Source organism: Cheilinus undulatus, linkage group 2 (genome assembly GCF_018320785.1).
Source record: "Cheilinus undulatus linkage group 2, ASM1832078v1, whole genome shotgun sequence".
NCBI lineage: Eukaryota > Metazoa > Chordata > Actinopteri > Labriformes > Labridae > Cheilinus > Cheilinus undulatus.
The window spans coordinates 11,377,168-11,394,915 of record NC_054866.1 but is presented as its reverse complement, the minus strand read 5'-3'; the positions used below and the strand labels follow the sequence as shown (position 1 = coordinate 11,394,915).

At 39.2% G+C, this 17,748-nt stretch overlaps 1 protein-coding gene across 1 annotated transcript in view; it reads left to right on the top strand.

Annotated features, from left to right (window-relative positions):
* pik3cb (phosphatidylinositol-4,5-bisphosphate 3-kinase, catalytic subunit beta) overlaps window positions 1–17,748 on the top strand; it is a 58,264-nt gene that overhangs the window by 6,120 nt on the left and 34,396 nt on the right. The window contains exons 3-5 of the mRNA XM_041805741.1: window positions 5,100–5,329; window positions 9,646–9,825; window positions 13,272–13,439. Coding sequence (XP_041661675.1) covers window positions 5,100–5,329; window positions 9,646–9,825; window positions 13,272–13,439 — 578 coding nt within the window. The remainder of the gene's footprint in view (window positions 1–5,099; window positions 5,330–9,645; window positions 9,826–13,271; window positions 13,440–17,748) is intronic.

Genomic DNA, 17,748 nt, shown 5'->3' with positions numbered 1-17,748 from the left:
AACGGCACTGACGTCCTGGCTGTGCGTAAAAGTGCCGCGTTACGCACGGAGTGAAGAACAGAGAGGGACAAACCTCCTTTCATCTTCTGCTCCAATAAATATCACTGTTTATCAGAGGACAGAGAAAACACACCGCAGACGTTCGCAGCCCGAATGTGATTTTAGAATGTAATATACTCGCAAAATCGTGTAGCTCCTGACGTGCAAAGAAAGCCGCTATTTTTCTTAAATAGCCGGCATGTATTTAAAATCTCGCGTACCCCCTGGAGTGCCTTCACGTACACATACCCCTATTTGAGAACCACTGCACCAAGCGCGTGCTGGCCGTGTTTTTTTGCTTGCGTCATCACAACGTCGTTTTTCGGCCTTGTTGTTTCGGTGATAAAAGTCTTTCGGCCGAAAACCGAAAATGCACTTTTGGGCCATTTTCGGCCGAAAATTTTCGGTGGCCAAATTTTCGGTGCATCCCTACTAAATAGCATAACTCAAGTAGGTTAAACTACTAGTTTAACAGTCGGTTGAACTAATTACCTATCATTTTTTATGAACACGGGCTTGAAATCCCTGTCTATACTGTCTTTAATGAACCTCCCACCACTAGAGACCTCTGTAGCTTCAGTTAATGGCCGCAGCTTTCCTCTCTGACCCTTCACCGGATATAAACAATGAGAACTCGATGGTGGCTAAGCTGTTAGCATATAGTAGGAAGACTGCGGAACGGAAGTTTTCCAAAGTAGTAAATGGAAATACAGTGGTATGCGGGCTGTCGAGGGTTAAGCTCACGTATGACTACTCACCCGAAGTGAAAAGAGGCCAAATATCAAAGCAAGATATTAATCTGCAAAGAGGAACGAAGGCGGGCGGCGCTAGCTTTCAATGCTAGCCACACTGTTGAGCGTATCAGGCTAACGTCACACCCTCTCTTCTTTGTGTTCTCTCATCTTTAGACTAGTTTTGACTATTCTAAATATAGATTTACATTTAATCGACTAAGTTTATACCGCTAAGAACATCCTAACTAATACTAGCTCAGTTACACACAGACTGTCTCGTGTTAGACTGCGGTGCGTTCATGGTCTACCGCAAACTGTGGGATGGATTTGGATCGGTCACTTGGATCGGTGCCGTCAGTCAGATATCCGATCTATTAATTACGTCCATATCAGACCCGATACCAATACTGGATCGGATCGGTCCCATCCCTAGTTTTTGCAAGACCAGTTACGGTCAAGTCAAAATTTGCTGTGAATCTTACATTAAATCAATGAACCAATCATTCTTTTATTTGTATAGCGCCACTTCATTATAAAGGTTTTATAAAGACCATACATAAAGGTAGTGTCTAGACCATACCTTATGATCTTGACAAAGACAAACTATTAATCCACCGTGAACACAGCAGCAGTAAGAAACACCTAGCAAACTTACAGTGGCAAGGAAAAGCTGTGTTGGGGTTGTCAGGGGCTAGAGGGGAGAAGTAAAGAGAGAGGGATAGAGACAAACAAATAAAACAAAGCAACAATAATAAATAAGATGAAATTAATGGCTGCCCTGGCCATAGATTTACGCTTTGTTTCCTTCGATATGTCCGCAAGGCCTGCAATGATGTTAACAATCTGTTTAGTTTTAGCAGCAATAAGCATGCACAGAAAAAGACTGATAAGCAGCTTTAAAGATAATGAAATGGAGAGGTTTGATATTGGTAATTAAAGCAGTTGGAGTTGAGCAACTCTTAGTTTCACTTTAACACTTTTGATAATGATAATAGATTAAAGCCTGATATTAATAGTTGTATCTGCTGGAGGTGTGCAGGCCATCTACCCCATCCAGAGGAACGTAGTCCTAGTCCGTACGTCTTCAACCTCAACAATATCCAAAAACATTTTAGTGACTTTCTTGTGCAAAAGCTTGCTGGCTGCAGCTTTGGAAAACTCTGCGCATGTGCAGTGCGTGCATTTGCAGAGTGCAAATGTCATGTGCTAGCAGGCAGGAAAGAAGGCATCTAAAATTGCCTCTTCAGTTTTCTTTTTTATACATTGTATTCTCTTAACTATACAATGCACCCTATTTTTAATTGTTATTGCACTGTACTGATATGCTACAATGTATTGTGCATAATATATTGAATAAAGATTTTTTACAAAAAAGGAAGGCATCCAAAAAGGGGTGATAGATCATATTTTTTTCCTTTTTTTGTCACAGCAGTTTTGATTTAAAGAGCATTTCAACAAATAACACAAAAATACTTAAATGTTGATTCACTGCACTGCATACTCAAAGATTTACCAAATCCATTTGAAAAAGAATGATCACTTGTTTCTTTCCTGTCATTCAAGGCTGTATTTAATAAAGCATATGATTGTTAGTGGATAAAAACAAGCAATTAGAAACAGCTGTAGGAAATTAAGAGATTTTTTCCATTTCAAGAAAAGTCTAAGTCACTGAAATAATTGAGAAAAGTTGTGAATTTTTAATGAAATTGAAATTGAGACTCAATGTAATAACAATGATCTCTTCTAATAACCCACAAGCTCTTATTGTATGAAAATATACCTGTGTGCAGGCAAAGACATGCTTAATTACTTTTGTATTTTACTTTTTCTCTTTGATAAAGCACTCTGAGACCAGCCTGCCCATTAAGCAATGACCATCAATGGCTTACCCTCTTTGTGAAGGGTGTCAATGGTTGCTGCCTGGACAACCGTCAGCAGTGTTTCCCATGATGATGTGCTCTAAACCAGAGTGAGAGAATAAACTCTGGAAGCCTTTTCAAAGTTGACTTTGCACAATATTCTACTAGTTTTGAGCTGTAAGCTGTAATAATCAAGATTAAGGCAAAAAACATCTTGAAGCATTCCATTTTGTGCATGGTGAATCCAGAATTTATAAGAGTATCACTTTTTAGATAAAATTACAGGAAAATGAAATTTTCCATGATATTCTAATTTATTGAGATGCACTAGTTCTACTGATAAATACAAAGACACATCTGTTTACTCTGGTTTTCTAAGAAATCTCATATAAACACATTTTCAGCCCTCTTGTGAATGAGACAAACCTTGTCAGAGGAAGAACTGAGAGGTGGGAGGGGGTCTGTCTGTCTAATTGGAGGAGACTCCTTTGTTATCGACATGCTTTCCTCTTGGCTCCGCTTTGGTTTGACGTGATCTTGTAGGAGCTTTTTATCAAACTTAAGTGGTGTTTTCCAGTGGAACCCCACAGACCTGTCACGCACACCTTACCCCATGCAGATACTATTATACACTCACTCTGTGACCTTGTTTGTATTTCACCTCACAGAGCAGCTAATGTGGTAGAGAGTCCATCATTTGAATGCTGAGGGCCATAAGAATGTTAACTGGCTTTAAATGTCAATGTGTTATTTTCATTACCAACGGAGTATTGTGCAGAAACCTTGTGATAAAAACACAGAAACAAAGAGTCTGGAGGGTGCAGAGATAAAATCTTAAAAGCTTGAAGAATAGTGGCATTTAGAATCAGTCACAGTTAACTGCACTGTAAAGTTGAGATATAATTATAGCTTGATTAGGCAATTAAATTAGACAACTGTCCTTGTCCCAGTTTACACGCATAGCAGGACGGTTGATTAATTGATGGGAGCATGTCCAACTACAGGACAGTGCCCCATTTCACCTTGTTCCTGTGGACCTTCTTCCTGTTGATTGTGCTAACAAGTTAGCAAGTAGCTAACAGGTTATGTATTAATGAAAACATGGACAAATCTCTACATTTTTATCAGTCTGCACCACTTAAGGTCAGAATGCCCAGGTGTCCATCCTCACCTGCCAACCAGCCAGGTTATTAGATGACCCCAATGTCCATCCCTGCAGGTGGTGGATGCCATGTTCTTAATCAAAGCCCGGCCACCAAGCCCTCGCCTGTAGAGCTCACCCATCCAAGCTGGCTCTGGGGGGGGCTCTGATATTTCCTGCTACCAGGCAAGGTAACTGTTATGATGTAGCCGGTTCATAGGGGGTTTATGAATCAACTTGTTGGGAAACAGTGTATTACTTTCCTCATCTTCTTGGTAAGACTTTGCCCCATGTCAAGGAGTTCCAGTAACCCGGGGGAGAAGAATGAGATGACTGGTACAAGCAGTTGAAATAAGATTCTTTAGGCAGGTGGCTGGGCCTCAGCCTGACAGACAGGGTGAGGAGCATGAACATCCCTGTGGAGGTCTTCCAGTCCTGTCTAACAAGGAAGAGGCGTCAGGGTGGACCCAGAACTCACTGGAGGAATTATATATCTAATCTGGCCTGGGACCATCTCTGAATCCTCCAGGAGGAAGTCTGGGCCAACTTGATTAGCCTGCTGCCACCGTGACCCGACCTCGGATAAGAGGAAATGAATATAGTCACTTCATAGACCCTCTAAGCTTTGCTTTTGAAACAAATAAGATAAGCTCTGTACCGCTGGCTTTTGGTGATATCTGAAGGCAGGTTGACTGGCTGGACACATGTCAACTCGTGCATTGCTCAGCAGCAGGTTAAGCTAAAAGGCATCTCTTTTTGTCTGGGCATTTTCACCCCTTGTGATACGCCCAGAGACTGCTGGCATTTTTTGGGCCCTTGGGACATCCAACCATTCAATGACCAGGGGCTTGTGGCAATCCTATGAGGCAACCCTAATGAGGAACCCTAGGCCATGCTTATTTGCCACATCCACCCCTTAAACTACCCTAAAAGTGTGGATTTTGTTATAATTTCAACAGATTATTTTCCCATGCCTATGTCAACATGCAAGGACATCCAGAGCACCGGGATTTTGTCAATCCTGCTTCCTCCTCAATGGTGCCTCAGCCTCAATTTTTGGCCTAACCATACCTAAAAGTTGCTCAGCACTGTGTCTAGAGATAAAGTGCTGCAAGAACTGAGTTCACAAGAGAAATACTGGAAAAAAGAGATATACATGTGGTTTGAGTTGTTATTAGCACCTATTTAAAAGATTTCTAATGATTTAAAGGCCTTTTTAAGTAACTATATTAAGTAGTCATAAAAAGGGTCTGCAATCTATCGTCTCCCTGAAAATCTCACTTTTAAAGCAACCACATAACAACATCTTTGTTTGACTGTCTCCAGGTCTCCATGAACTCGATGCCATAAATGACCAGGAGGTGAAGGACTTTCGCTACAAGATGCTGCGTATAAGTGAAGAGAGGATGCAGCGATTTCAGATGATGACGTGTTCAGAGTGGATGCAGGCATGCTTCTCCCCTCAGCTGGAGCCCACAGCAGGGACATCCATCACAGACGGGCTCAACGACCAGCAGGCTGACCTGAAAGTCATCATCCACTTCGACCAGTCTCAGGTGAGAGTCTGAAGCCCACAGCAGCAAAAGGTGAATCTTAGAGCCCTCAGGAATAAGCTGCTTCGGCATGTGTATTTACAAGAGCACCTATGATGCAACAATTATGCAAAGCAAGGGGAAACAGCAAATGTATCTTCATTGACTATGAATTAAAGAACACCATAAACTCATTAAAATGATGTGATGGGGGGTAATAATAATCGCATTAAAAATAATAAGGAGCTTTTATGTTTATTGGGATTACAGTCAATATGACATTGACAGCATGCATTAATGTTACATTGTGCTGGATGATGGTTATACTGCCTTTTAGAGAACAAGAAGTCACTTAGGATGATGGCTTATTTACTGTATGCATCTTCGGCTCTTTGTCGTGTTTCTTGTTAATTAAACCAGAGAAAACAATAAACAATATGTTGATAACCCATCAACACAAAAGCCTGACTCAGTGCACCTCTACAGCACATAAAACCACTTTGTTTTAATATCTAAAGTGTTTATATGACTCTGCTGCCTCAGCTCTGTCTTTTTCTGCTCATAGTTGGCAGCTCCAAAAAATTCACGTGACTGAGGCCAAAAAGAAAGTCACGTGACAACACTAAGTGGGTCAAAATCATCAGAGAAATTATGCCATCCTCTCGGACACGCACACACATTAGCATGGCAGCTCAAGGGACGAGGCACTGATTAAAACGATTCCCCTCCTTCCATCTGTCTTTGTCTCTCGCTTTGCTTCTGTCAAAAATTTAATGTTATTTCATTAAAAAGCAGATGGTCAGGTCCACCCAGGCCTCCGTAGATCAATTTCAATCAGCATCACAGAAACAGAAACTGGCCATCTGGGTTTCTGCGCTCAGGTGCACACAAGCAGGAAGTCTCATTGAGGGGTCAGACACAACACACCACAATATAAGAGGAAGTGTGCATGTGTGGTTTGGTGCTCTAAAATAAACGCTTACTGACCACTTCATTAGGTACACCTGTTCAACTGCTCATTAATACAAATCACCCCATTACATGGCAGCAACCAGTGCCTTTAGGGAAAAGACATGGTCAAGATGATGTGCTGAAGTTCAAACTGGGCATCAGAATAGTGGGGAAAAAAGTTATCTAAGTGGCTGGAAACTCAGACCCAGACCAGGCTTCATTTTCAGGTCTTACAAGGTCCAATTTTGGTGGTCCTGTGTGAATTGTAGCCTCAGTTTTCTGTTCTTAGCTGGGAGAAATGACAGCAGGTAGGGTTTTCTGCTACTGTAGCCCACCTACATCTGCTTGCTTTTCTATCAACTCAAACCAGTCTGGTCATTCTCTCTACCATCAATAAGGCATTTTAGCCCAGAGAGCTGCTGCTCACTGGATATTTTCTCTTTTTGTCTCCATTCACTGCACACCCTAGAGATGCTTGTTTGTGAAAATCTCAGCAGTTTGTAAAATAATCACACCAGTGGGTGTGGCACCAACAACCATGGCACATTCAAATTCACTTAAATCACCTTTTTGGTCCTGATGCTCTGTTTGAACTTCAGCACATGGTCTGGACCATTTTTAAATCCTTAAATCCATTGGTTGTTGCCATGTGATTGGGTGATTTTGATATTCACATGAAAAAGCAGGTTAAAGGGTACCTAGTGGAGTGATCAGTGAGTGTATATGACAATTACCCCTTGTTTCCACTTGTGTTTGATTCTGAAGGGGAAACAACTAGAAGGCCTTTGAGTCCTATGGGAATCTCTATGGCAGGGGTCATCAACTACATTTGGTCAAGGGACAGCTTTTTGCTATACATGCAGTTTCGGGGCCGATCCTTAAAGATAACTAAAGATATTTTTGAAATGGCCTCATCAACATATTTTTGTTTAGATATTTTGATTTTCTTTCAAATGTATGTATTTGTTAGGCTCTAACAGTGAGATCAGTCCTATTTATCCCAGCCAGCCAGAAGGGGTTGATTGAGATGTTTTAGCTAAATATTCCAGAAGCCAAAAGTTGACCTAGAAAATGGCAGTTTTATCAGGACTTTACTGATAAAATTATGTTTAACATGCATCCTATTTGCTAGTAACTGCTGGTTTTCGGAAAAAAATGGATGAAACATTGGAATTTTGATGAAACTTTCAATCTCAGTTGTTTTTGGAGTTGTTTTAATAGCTGTTAGGAGCTTATCTTAAAAAAAAAACACACACAACCTATCTTTTCCTCTGCACATGTTCGGAATTTGGTGATGCTCTGGGGGCTAGATGGGACCATGTGGGGTGCCTCATGTGATGATCACTACTCAATGGGATATCCGATGTGCTCCCATCCCTAATATTTTTGTCCAGGAAGTTGCCACGAGTATCTTGAAAAAATGTGCCTTTTGCTGTGGATTTCAGAGATTGTATGGCAGTGTGCTAACTTGGCAAACAAGCCACTATCTATCTAGCGGTGTATGGTGAGCCATGTATTTATCAGCTTTATATGAAATATGGTTAGAATAATCACTTTGATATAAAATATTGCAGGATCTATCAGTCAGTAAGAAGTACTGTCAGAGGGTTAGGCAGTTTGAAATGTATTATTACATTTAAGTGAAAAGTTAGAAGGCATGATGTAATTGAAAAAATGGGTTAGTTTATAAAAAAATGTGGATTCGAATGGCTAAACAGGTTAGCCTAGCTTGTTCAGCAATCCATGCGTCCTTTTCAGAAAACAGTTCTCAGAATATGCTACGGCAGGCCAACTTCTTCACCTGTTACTGGACATACAACAGTACTCATGTTTTGTTTCGATAATTCCCAGATCAAATATTCCGGTCTACTGAGTGAAGACAAGCAGATAAAATTATACTCTTCCCATGACTAGAGTTTTTTTTTTTTTTTTTTGGATCAGGTTTCTTCCCATCTGTAAAGATTTGCACTACTTCAAGGTTCTAAATCCTCTCAGCACTGTCTGCTCTGCAGCTTATGAAGCTAAATATGGCAGCCAAGCAGATAATTGTTTTCACCTGAATTATTTGATACTGATTAATAATATGACACCTTAAATACCACAGTTATTTAAAGAAGCAGCTTTCTAAATATATTTGCACAAAATGAGGGTGGATTTGAGCTGTGGTGAGAACCACAGCGACTTCCACAAGCCACACTGGTGGGTTTTTCAGTGTTGCAACCTGTGTTTCAATTTAAATGTGCTTGGCTGTCATTGCTATTGTTTCTGAATTAGATTTGTATTGCAGCAAGATCAATTTTAGGGGAAAATTTCCTAAAAATGACCACAAAATGGCTCAGCCTCACTGTGTGTTTGTGCACTTTTGTGTATAAATGCAACCAGCTTTGCCAGGTTTAGCATATAAAACATGATTTCCCAACAAGAAAACTGAGGCTAGTGAAAATGTTCAGTGACTAGTAACTTTTCATAGTTAAATTTCTGCAAATCAGTGCAAATGCATTAAGAAAAGCTCTGTTTGGTCCAGGCTATAAACGTCTCTGTATAGGCCACTTTATTGCAATCCCTTTCTGTTGTCTTGCCTAGAGAATAAGACCCCGTGTTTTGTGAAGATTACCCTTTAACATAAGGGTTCACTTTTATTAAAAATACATACAGTTAGTTATGGCACTTTAAAAAATGACAATTCTAAAATTATTAACCTTGTTTAAAATGCTGTTAAAGTTTTTTTACTTTGCATTGGCAATTTAGCATCTTGTCCGTCTTCTCTGTATTGAATACTGTTCAAATAGTTTAGGAAAGTGAATAAAAATATTTCTGTTGAGCTTAGCACTGTTTGTTTTTAATATGCTGAAAACGGCTCTATTTTATGTCATTCGTTACTAATGGGTAGCAGTTTTTCATAACCTTGTGGAAATTATGATTCAATCTCAGGTACAAGGTCTTTGCTGTGCTATAAATAGAAGGAAGCAGTGAGCGGTGTAGTATTCAGAACATATGAGAGGCTGTAGCAATGTGTGAAGGGCTCATATGCATGCTCAGGCAATTTTATGCACACAATCTGTTATAGTGCGAATTCATTCAGCCACAAACGCACAGGTGGTGAAGTGATGACTGACATTAACTCACTGAATTATAGGACATTCCTACTGTTCATCTCTATCTGATGTTATACTGTTTATCTGTTTGTGAAAGGTGGGAGAGATAATGTTTCACTGTCTTTAAATTCCTCTTCATTACCTTCTGTATTCTCATTAAACTTTCCTCATGACTTTCCTGTATAATTTTGTCCAAATTTGACTGAAGAAAAACTTAACAAAATAAGAACAGAGATCTGCCATGATTAGACACTGATTTAAGATAAACACTAGAAAGAATCTGTCGTCTTGCAGGACTCAGCCAGTGTGTTGGTACCATCGTCCTGCACCCCCACGGAGCTGATGGAGCAGGCTGTGAGGAAGTGGCTTACCACCCATGGGCCCGAGGAGGAGGCATGGCGGGGTCAGTACGTGCTGAGGGTCAGCCACTGTCTGGAGTTCCTCTGTGGAGATCACCCCCTCTGGCAGTACCAGGTCAGTGCTTTCACAGCAGACACAGTTGGATGGCTATACAGTGCCTATAAAAGTATTCACCCCCTTGGATGTTTTACCCTCTTATTTATTTTATAAATCACTCATGGTCATTATTGTTTGGCTTTTAGGCAAAAACAAGTCATGTTAAAGTGAAACAGATTTCTACAAAATTATTTCAAGTACATAAATAATAAAAATGCATATTGTAAAATCAGTGATTGCATAAATATCCATCCCCTTTAAAGTGACTTACCAAATTCAACAGAGGTCCAGCCAGTTGGTGTTAATAGTCTGTCAATTAGTGGAATGGGGATAACCTGAGTGCAATTCAGGTGAGTGTAGTATAAAGACACCTGTTTCCAGAAGGTCCGGTCTCTGGTTAATCAGTATTCCTGGCTACCACTACATTATGAAGACAAAAGAACACTCCAAGCAAATCAGGGAAAAGTTATTGAAAAGTCTAGGTCAGGGGACAGATACAAGGTAAAAATTCCAAAGTGCTATAGTGTCCGGTTGTCCAAGCCAGATTGAGACCTATCCACACGACTCAGTGCTGTGATTGCAGCCAACCTACTAAATACTGACTTGAAGTGGGTGACTATTTATGCTGTCACTTAATTTACATAACATTTTTTTTTTATTTGATTGACATTTCTTTTTAGGAATCTGTTTTCACTTTGACATTAAATTGGGTTTTTTGTAATTTAGTAATTTAAGTTTTTGTTTTGTTTTGTTTTTTTCCAAAAAATGCCAAATACTATTGACAATAATTGATTTCTAAAAGGGGTGAACACTTTTTATAGGCCCTGTAAGTCCCTCTGTTTCACCCTTTGTGTGGATATTATGTCCAGAAATAGCAGAGATTGCCCTTTTAAACTATTCTTTCTGAAATGTTTGTAGCCTGAGATATTATTCTTCATCTCAGGCACTTAAGTTGTGATAGAGCAATGTGTTAATAGCTTCAAAAGCCTGTTCACTGATTGTATAAAGACACATCATTCAGTGTTAATGGTAAGTCAATTCTGATGTCAAACTGTGAACAATTTTCACTTTTGATGGCTTGTTTTTTCTGTCCTTAACACAGAAGGATAGCAACAACATTCCCTTAGGTTACCTTAAAGACTTACATGTTTAAGTAGTTTTAAAGTGCATACATTTTATTGTTACTTCAGTAGATTTACTGACCAAAAACGTTCCTTTTGATCTGTAAGATCCACATGAATTGTGGTCTTTTATAAATATTCCTGAGTCACTCAGTCATGTTTCTACTTGACTTATAATGTGTGATGGCATAAGCAAATGCAGGTGTTCAAAAGCTAATATTTACAAATGCATTAATAGCACACGGTGAAAAAGGGTTTGTCATCTAAAGAGGATCTGAGGTCAGGCTTTGTTATAGACAGATACCTGATATCTGATAGAGATCAACAAGTGTGAAAAGAAGCTATTATAAGGTTTAAATACCCACTCACAGATCACTTTATTATTTCTGTGTACCTTTTCAACCGCTCATTAATGCAATTATCAAATCAAGACAAAATGCTGAAGTTCAAACCGAGCATGAGAATGGGGAAGAAAGATGATTTATGCGACTTTGACTGTGCCATACATGTTTGTGATCAGACTTCCAAACCTACCATCACCAACCAACCAGTAGTGGCTTTGAACAAACTAAAACTTCCAGAAAAGCCGCTGCTGAGTGGTGTTAACACAAGCAGTCAAAACAAAAGGCGGCCACAGATCCAAAATTAGCTCAAGGATTTATTAACAAAAAGCTTCCATTGAAAATTATACTGATACTTGAATAATAATGATTACTGCCTTTGAAAAACTGCTCCGCTCCCACTCTCACATGAGACCCCCATCACCCTGATTTATGTTAAAATATCAAAACTTTGAAGGATGTTTCAAACTTTGGCTACATACTAGGGATGTATCAATATCTCACAGTACAATAATACCTCAGTAGCAAGCCCATGGTACGGTATTCACCGCAGTATTAGAACTTTAAAAAAAAAAAGAAACAACAAACGAAGACTTAGTAAAACAAAAAAAAAGTGACGTCAGCATTTATTAAAGAACAGTTACACTTTAAATGTTACAAAGATGTGATGGTATTTAGATGCTTCTGGTTCTGCAGTACAGCGATATTACCAATATTACACCCCACTACATACTCACAAGAGGCTGACAGTGAACCTAAAATGATACCGAGTACAGTATCTGCCATGTTTATGAGTACAAGAACAAATACTTAGGCTCGGTATCAGCACCAATACCCAATATTGGTTTCAGTATCTGTGCACCCCTTATCTCATCAATACCCTTAAATTACCAAAATGTATGTCGCAGCTCTGACCTAAAGCAGAGGGGGGAGAAAGGCCCAAATCCATCCACTTGCACAATCCATCAGGTCTACACACAACCCTAAAATTAAGATATGAACCAACACCAGGAAAATATTTTTATGTCTTAAGGTGTGCCTCTTTCCTAACCGTGGGCTGTAAATAATATCTGTCAGTATGGCCTCGACACAGTCATTCCCCCTAACCTCTGCCATCAGCTCAGCATTCTGGCTCAGAGAACTGCTGCATGTTTTTTTTTCTCACCATTCTCTGTAAACCCTAGAGATGGTTGTGTGTGGAAAAACCCTGTAAAACAGAAGTTCATGAAATACTCAGACCAGCCCATCTAGCACCAACCGCCATGGCACGTTCAAAATCACTCAGTCCCATTTCTTCCTCTTTCTCATGCTCAGTTTGAACTTTAGCAGATCATCTTAATTGTGACTTGCTGAAATGTTTTGGTGGCTGCCATGTAATTGGCTGAGTGGATGCTTGCATTAATGAGTAGTGCATTGTGAATATTGAAGCTAATAGTGTACAAGTCATGCATATTTAGCAAATCACACTCATTAAATTCCCTAAGTAGTGACAGAGAAAAGTAGAAAGTAAGATACATTTCAAACTAGTAAGAGCTACTATCAAAAGTTCAGAAGTGGTTATTTATAGATGGATATTTTTACTGATGCTTCCAGGTGATCTACCAAAGCAAACAGCAGCAACATGATTACATTTTGTACCTTTTACTGCTGTCACCAGACTGATATCAGACGTGACATAGCCTGACCTACATCATTTTTTCTTTTATAATTGCTCAAGCATAATTTTTATCAATTTTATAACAAATAATTGAAGGTACAAAATCTTCAGAATTTACACCAGATACATATGAAAGTCAAAGCCCTGTCCTTTGCTCCCTTTCAGACTTTATCTGCTGACTGTAATCTCAGACCACTTGACTTTAATACTGAGTCCTGGAGTTAAAAGAAAAACAATCTAAAGCAAAACACTTGCTGAAAGTCAGGTTATGAGATAGAACCTGGTTTATTTATTTGATAGTTATGCTTATGGGTGAATATATTTCTTTTCCTATCCTGTTTGCAGTACATCCGCACATGCATGCAAGCCAAGGAGCCTCCACACCTCACCCTGGTCCACACCAGTACCGTCAAAGCCCTGTTCGAAAGGGAAATATCCACCATCGGAGCCGTGGTTAGCCGCAAGTCCTCCAACCCACCTCTACCACTACCTCCCAAGAGAAGAGTTCCCACGGTCAGTCAGCTAGCATGTGTCACCGTGTTTATGTACTTCTCCTATCTCTCTCTTCTCTATGTTGTGGTGTTACTTTCATATTCAACACTTACTCACAGCCACAGACTCTTTGGAGTCATCTGGAATCTATCTGGTGGATCCATTTTTTTAGTGTGATCAAACTCCACTACTGTGTTTTTTGACATTAATACCAGTGATAAAAGCTTCTGCTTTTAAAGCCAGGGTACACCGTGCAACTTCAAGCCAACTCTATTAAAGTCATGATCCAATTTCAGCTCACACTTTGTACGTGAATCAACTACAAATCACGTCCAGGGCTCATGATTTATGTGGTCAGACTGTACAAACTGATGGTGGCAGAGACTTGAGCACTCACACTGCTCAAGTGAAGTCAGGACGATCTGTGATAAATGAACGTCTGTGCAGTCTTCTTTTGAGATTTTTATTCAAAGGTTCTGTCCTTCCCAAAATCAGACGATATGTGAAACATATCCCATGCAGCTGATATGTGAAACAGTCTATATGGTATGGCAGGTTATGAAATCATGTTAGTTTTAGAGCTTTATTGTGTGTAGTTGTCACATTAGAAATCAGCCGGAGGCAACAAGGTTAGTAAGTGTTAAAATCAAACTAGCTTATACTCAGTGAAAGCCTGGGTGTGATCTCACTTTAAGTACACCCTTAACTGGTGCAAACACCACATCGGTATCGGCAGATTTCTGTCGAAATTTACAATATTCTGGTTATAAAATCTGACTATATCAGCGGTAAATATTGGCTGTATGTACAAATAAGTTAGTGGAGTTTTAGGCTGAACCAACAGACTTGGGTCCGCTGAAGTCTTTTCTTTATTCATCACAACACTAGTCTTTTATAATGGACTACAACAGAGAGCATGGTCTAGACCTGCCCTCTTTGTAAAGTGTCTTGAGATAGTTTCAGTTATGAAATGGCACTATAATAACAAAGACTAATTGTTTGATTGATTGATCATCATTCCTTACTACTTAAAGTGTATTTAAAGGTCTTAAGTTTTAGGTATGATCTATATGCATTTATGGGTATCTATATCGGTATCAGCTTAAATTATTTTGTTAAAATCTGCAAAAATCCAATGTTTTGCATTCCTAAACCCTATGGATTTGCACTGAGTCCTAATGTCCTTTATTAAAACAGATATTTTCCTGTTTTCCTCAAGTTTTTTGAAAGTTCTCCATGTTGCAGGCAGGTGTGTCTCAGAACATATCAATTTCAGTCCAACTGAGGGGCATGGTCCTGTTGGAAAATGACGGCAGTGCATAGTACTCTCTTATGCAGGAATGCCCCTGATGTTTTCACATGTGAAAACTATGTTTTCTAGCATTGTGCATAAAAATGAACTGACATAGATAAAATAATCAAAGCAAATGGAAAGCACGTTATCCATGTGAACATTTCCCCACCTAGTTAAAGCCATTATTCACCTCTTTAAAGATTAATTGAAGGAGATGGAGGGAAGTTATCCCTGAAAAACTAATTCCTAATGGTCACATTTTTTTAAAAGTTGTTTAAACATGTAAAAGATGGGGCAGGATAGCTTAGTGGGTTACATCGCTGGAATGGGGGATTGATGGTTCAAATCCCAGACAGTGCATGGTCAATTTCCAGCTTGGACCCTTGGGCAAGGTCTTTAACTCCTGGAACACCTGTCTGTCTACCTGTCAGATTTAAGTTGCTCTGGACAAAGCGTCTGCTAAATGGCATTGTAACGTTGTAACAAGAATGAAAGAAATGTTTTTCAGTTCTCTTGCAACAAATTAAACAATTTACAAAATCAAAGTGAAATTTTTGAATTTCCAAGGTATCTGCAACAGTGTAGGCTGAAGCTAAAACTTATTCAAAATCTACCCCTATTATTATACAAAAACATAACCATCACAGGAACAAGTGCATAGCAATAAAAATGCTGATGCATTATTATTGTTGTTAACATTGATTGAACATGATGAACATTGACATTATACAGTCTTTTGAGCCGTATCAATGTACTGCATGTTTTTATATGTTCAGAAGAAAAATTCCACAAATGTACACGTCTAACTGACAGTCAATGAGATTTGACAATTGTTTGTGTCTTTGGTTTTTGGAGAATGAATGGTACTCTCAGATTGTATTGACCATCTCTCATTATAAACAACGTCTGATCAGTGTTTTTATACTTCAGCGCAGTTAAAAAATATCTCTACTTGTTTTCTTCTCTTTTACTCTTATTTATTATGGTTGTATTCAGTGCCAGTGCTAACTTTCCTGATCACTGATTATTTCCCTGTAACAAGAAGATAACAACAGCCACTTACTGTAATACCAGCCAGTGTTTACAGAGTCAGGTTCATGCTTCCTTGAAATCGTTTGATTGATTCACCTGCACTGAGGGAAGCAGGTGTGGAGCTTTACCGAGTAAACACGTCCTCTGCAGCTGCCAGCTGTCTTTTATTAGGCAGACCTGAACATTCGCCACATTGTCAGAAAACATCACCAGATCCTCACCGCTGGTGCTGCCCACAGGTGCACAGTGACATCACTTCTCCATGTTTGCAGACACATTTAAAATGTCAGGTTGATTTAAATTGGTTCCTGTCAGCTGGTCCCCTGGGGTTTTTTAATTGCCTGCTGCCATGCTGACCATTTTGATGTGAAAGTCATCAATTATTCATAATTGTCAGTCATTGCTACATGACTTTATTATATAGAATCACCAGTGTTAAATAGTCTTTTATTACCGTTTCAACCTCGTAATTAGACACCTTTTGGTTTATATTGAAACAAACATTTTAACCACATTTGCACCAAAATGTTTTTGATGTTAGTCCCCCCAAAATGAAGCTATAATAAATGAAAGCCAATTTTCTTTTCTTTTACGGATCCATTAAATATACACTTTTAAAAATGTGATTTCTTTTTTATGTCACTGCTCAAAACATCTGTCTCTACAAGAAAGACAGAATCATGGATAACATGTTTGCTCTACTATCTTTATCATCAAGATAGCATCAGGCTCTATGATTCCTTCTCATCACTAATTCACCATTAGAGGGTGACGATAAAATCTTAGTCTACATGAACACAGAAATGCTTAAATAGCTCAGTCTTGTTATAACTAAGACATATCCTGAAAATGAGAAACTACTTTTCTAAGGCCAAAGTTAGCTAGCACAGCCTTAAATACCTGATGTATAAATGAGTATAGAGCTGTGTCCTGCTTATGTTCACAGCTGATGGAGATGTGTAACATTTGTGTAAAATGTGGGGACTTTGAGTGACTAAAGACACATATTTTTGATGACTTAAACTGACTGGCACTACAGCAATATAACTAAAAAACAAACAAACAATGACTGCAAGCTGCACTCAACAGGCTCCTGTCCTTCACTCATGTCAAAATTAGCTGAAAGTCGGGGTCATGGCATGACTACAGACTGGGCTACCACAGTGATGTCGGTCAGTCCCAGAAAAGTTAAACCACTCTGAACGTGTCTTTTTATACAAAACCTGAAGAGAAAGCACACAGAGTTAACTGAATCATGTCATCTAGGACTGAATGGGTCTTACCATTAGGTGGCACTATGACTGGTCTTCAGTGCTGACATACAGATGTTATCATTGTTGAGCAAATACAGTTTAAGGCAGATTTTATCCTGTGTGGCTGAGTAACAGTTACTCCTAGGGATTTTCCCAGGCGTCTATTCCCCATTCAGCTAAAAGCTCATTTAAATTGCATTTGACCAAAGTCCAAAGAGGAGAAAGTATTTACTTAAACAGTCAAATGCCTCACAGGGTCATTGTGTCAGCAGGTGTGATGTGAGCCTGATATACTCTGTACAGCCTGGCTAACATTAGCATCTAGCTAGCTAGCTAATTTCGTGCTTTTATACGTGGCGTCTTTTCACTTCGGATGAGTAGTTACACGTCAGTTCAACGTTTAAAAGCCTACATAATACTTTTTTTTTCATTTAACTACCAAAAAACGTCATACTGCACTGTTTATATAACACGCTACCTGCTAAGCTTCTCATATTTACGTCCAGTGAAGTGCTGGGGGAAAGCTCAGACAGGAAGGCAGCAGCCATTACTGTTTAAAATGGCATTATAGACCAGGATTTCAAGCCCGTGTTTATAAAAATAATAGGCCATTTGAAAAATGAATTTAGCCATTTAACCTTGTGCGTCCCTTGTTACTCCTGTTGCATGGTGATACATCAAACTTTGAGGAGCTGGGACAACCACCCCACTTCAGTTTTGTATATGATCCAAATAAAGTTTTGTCTACAAG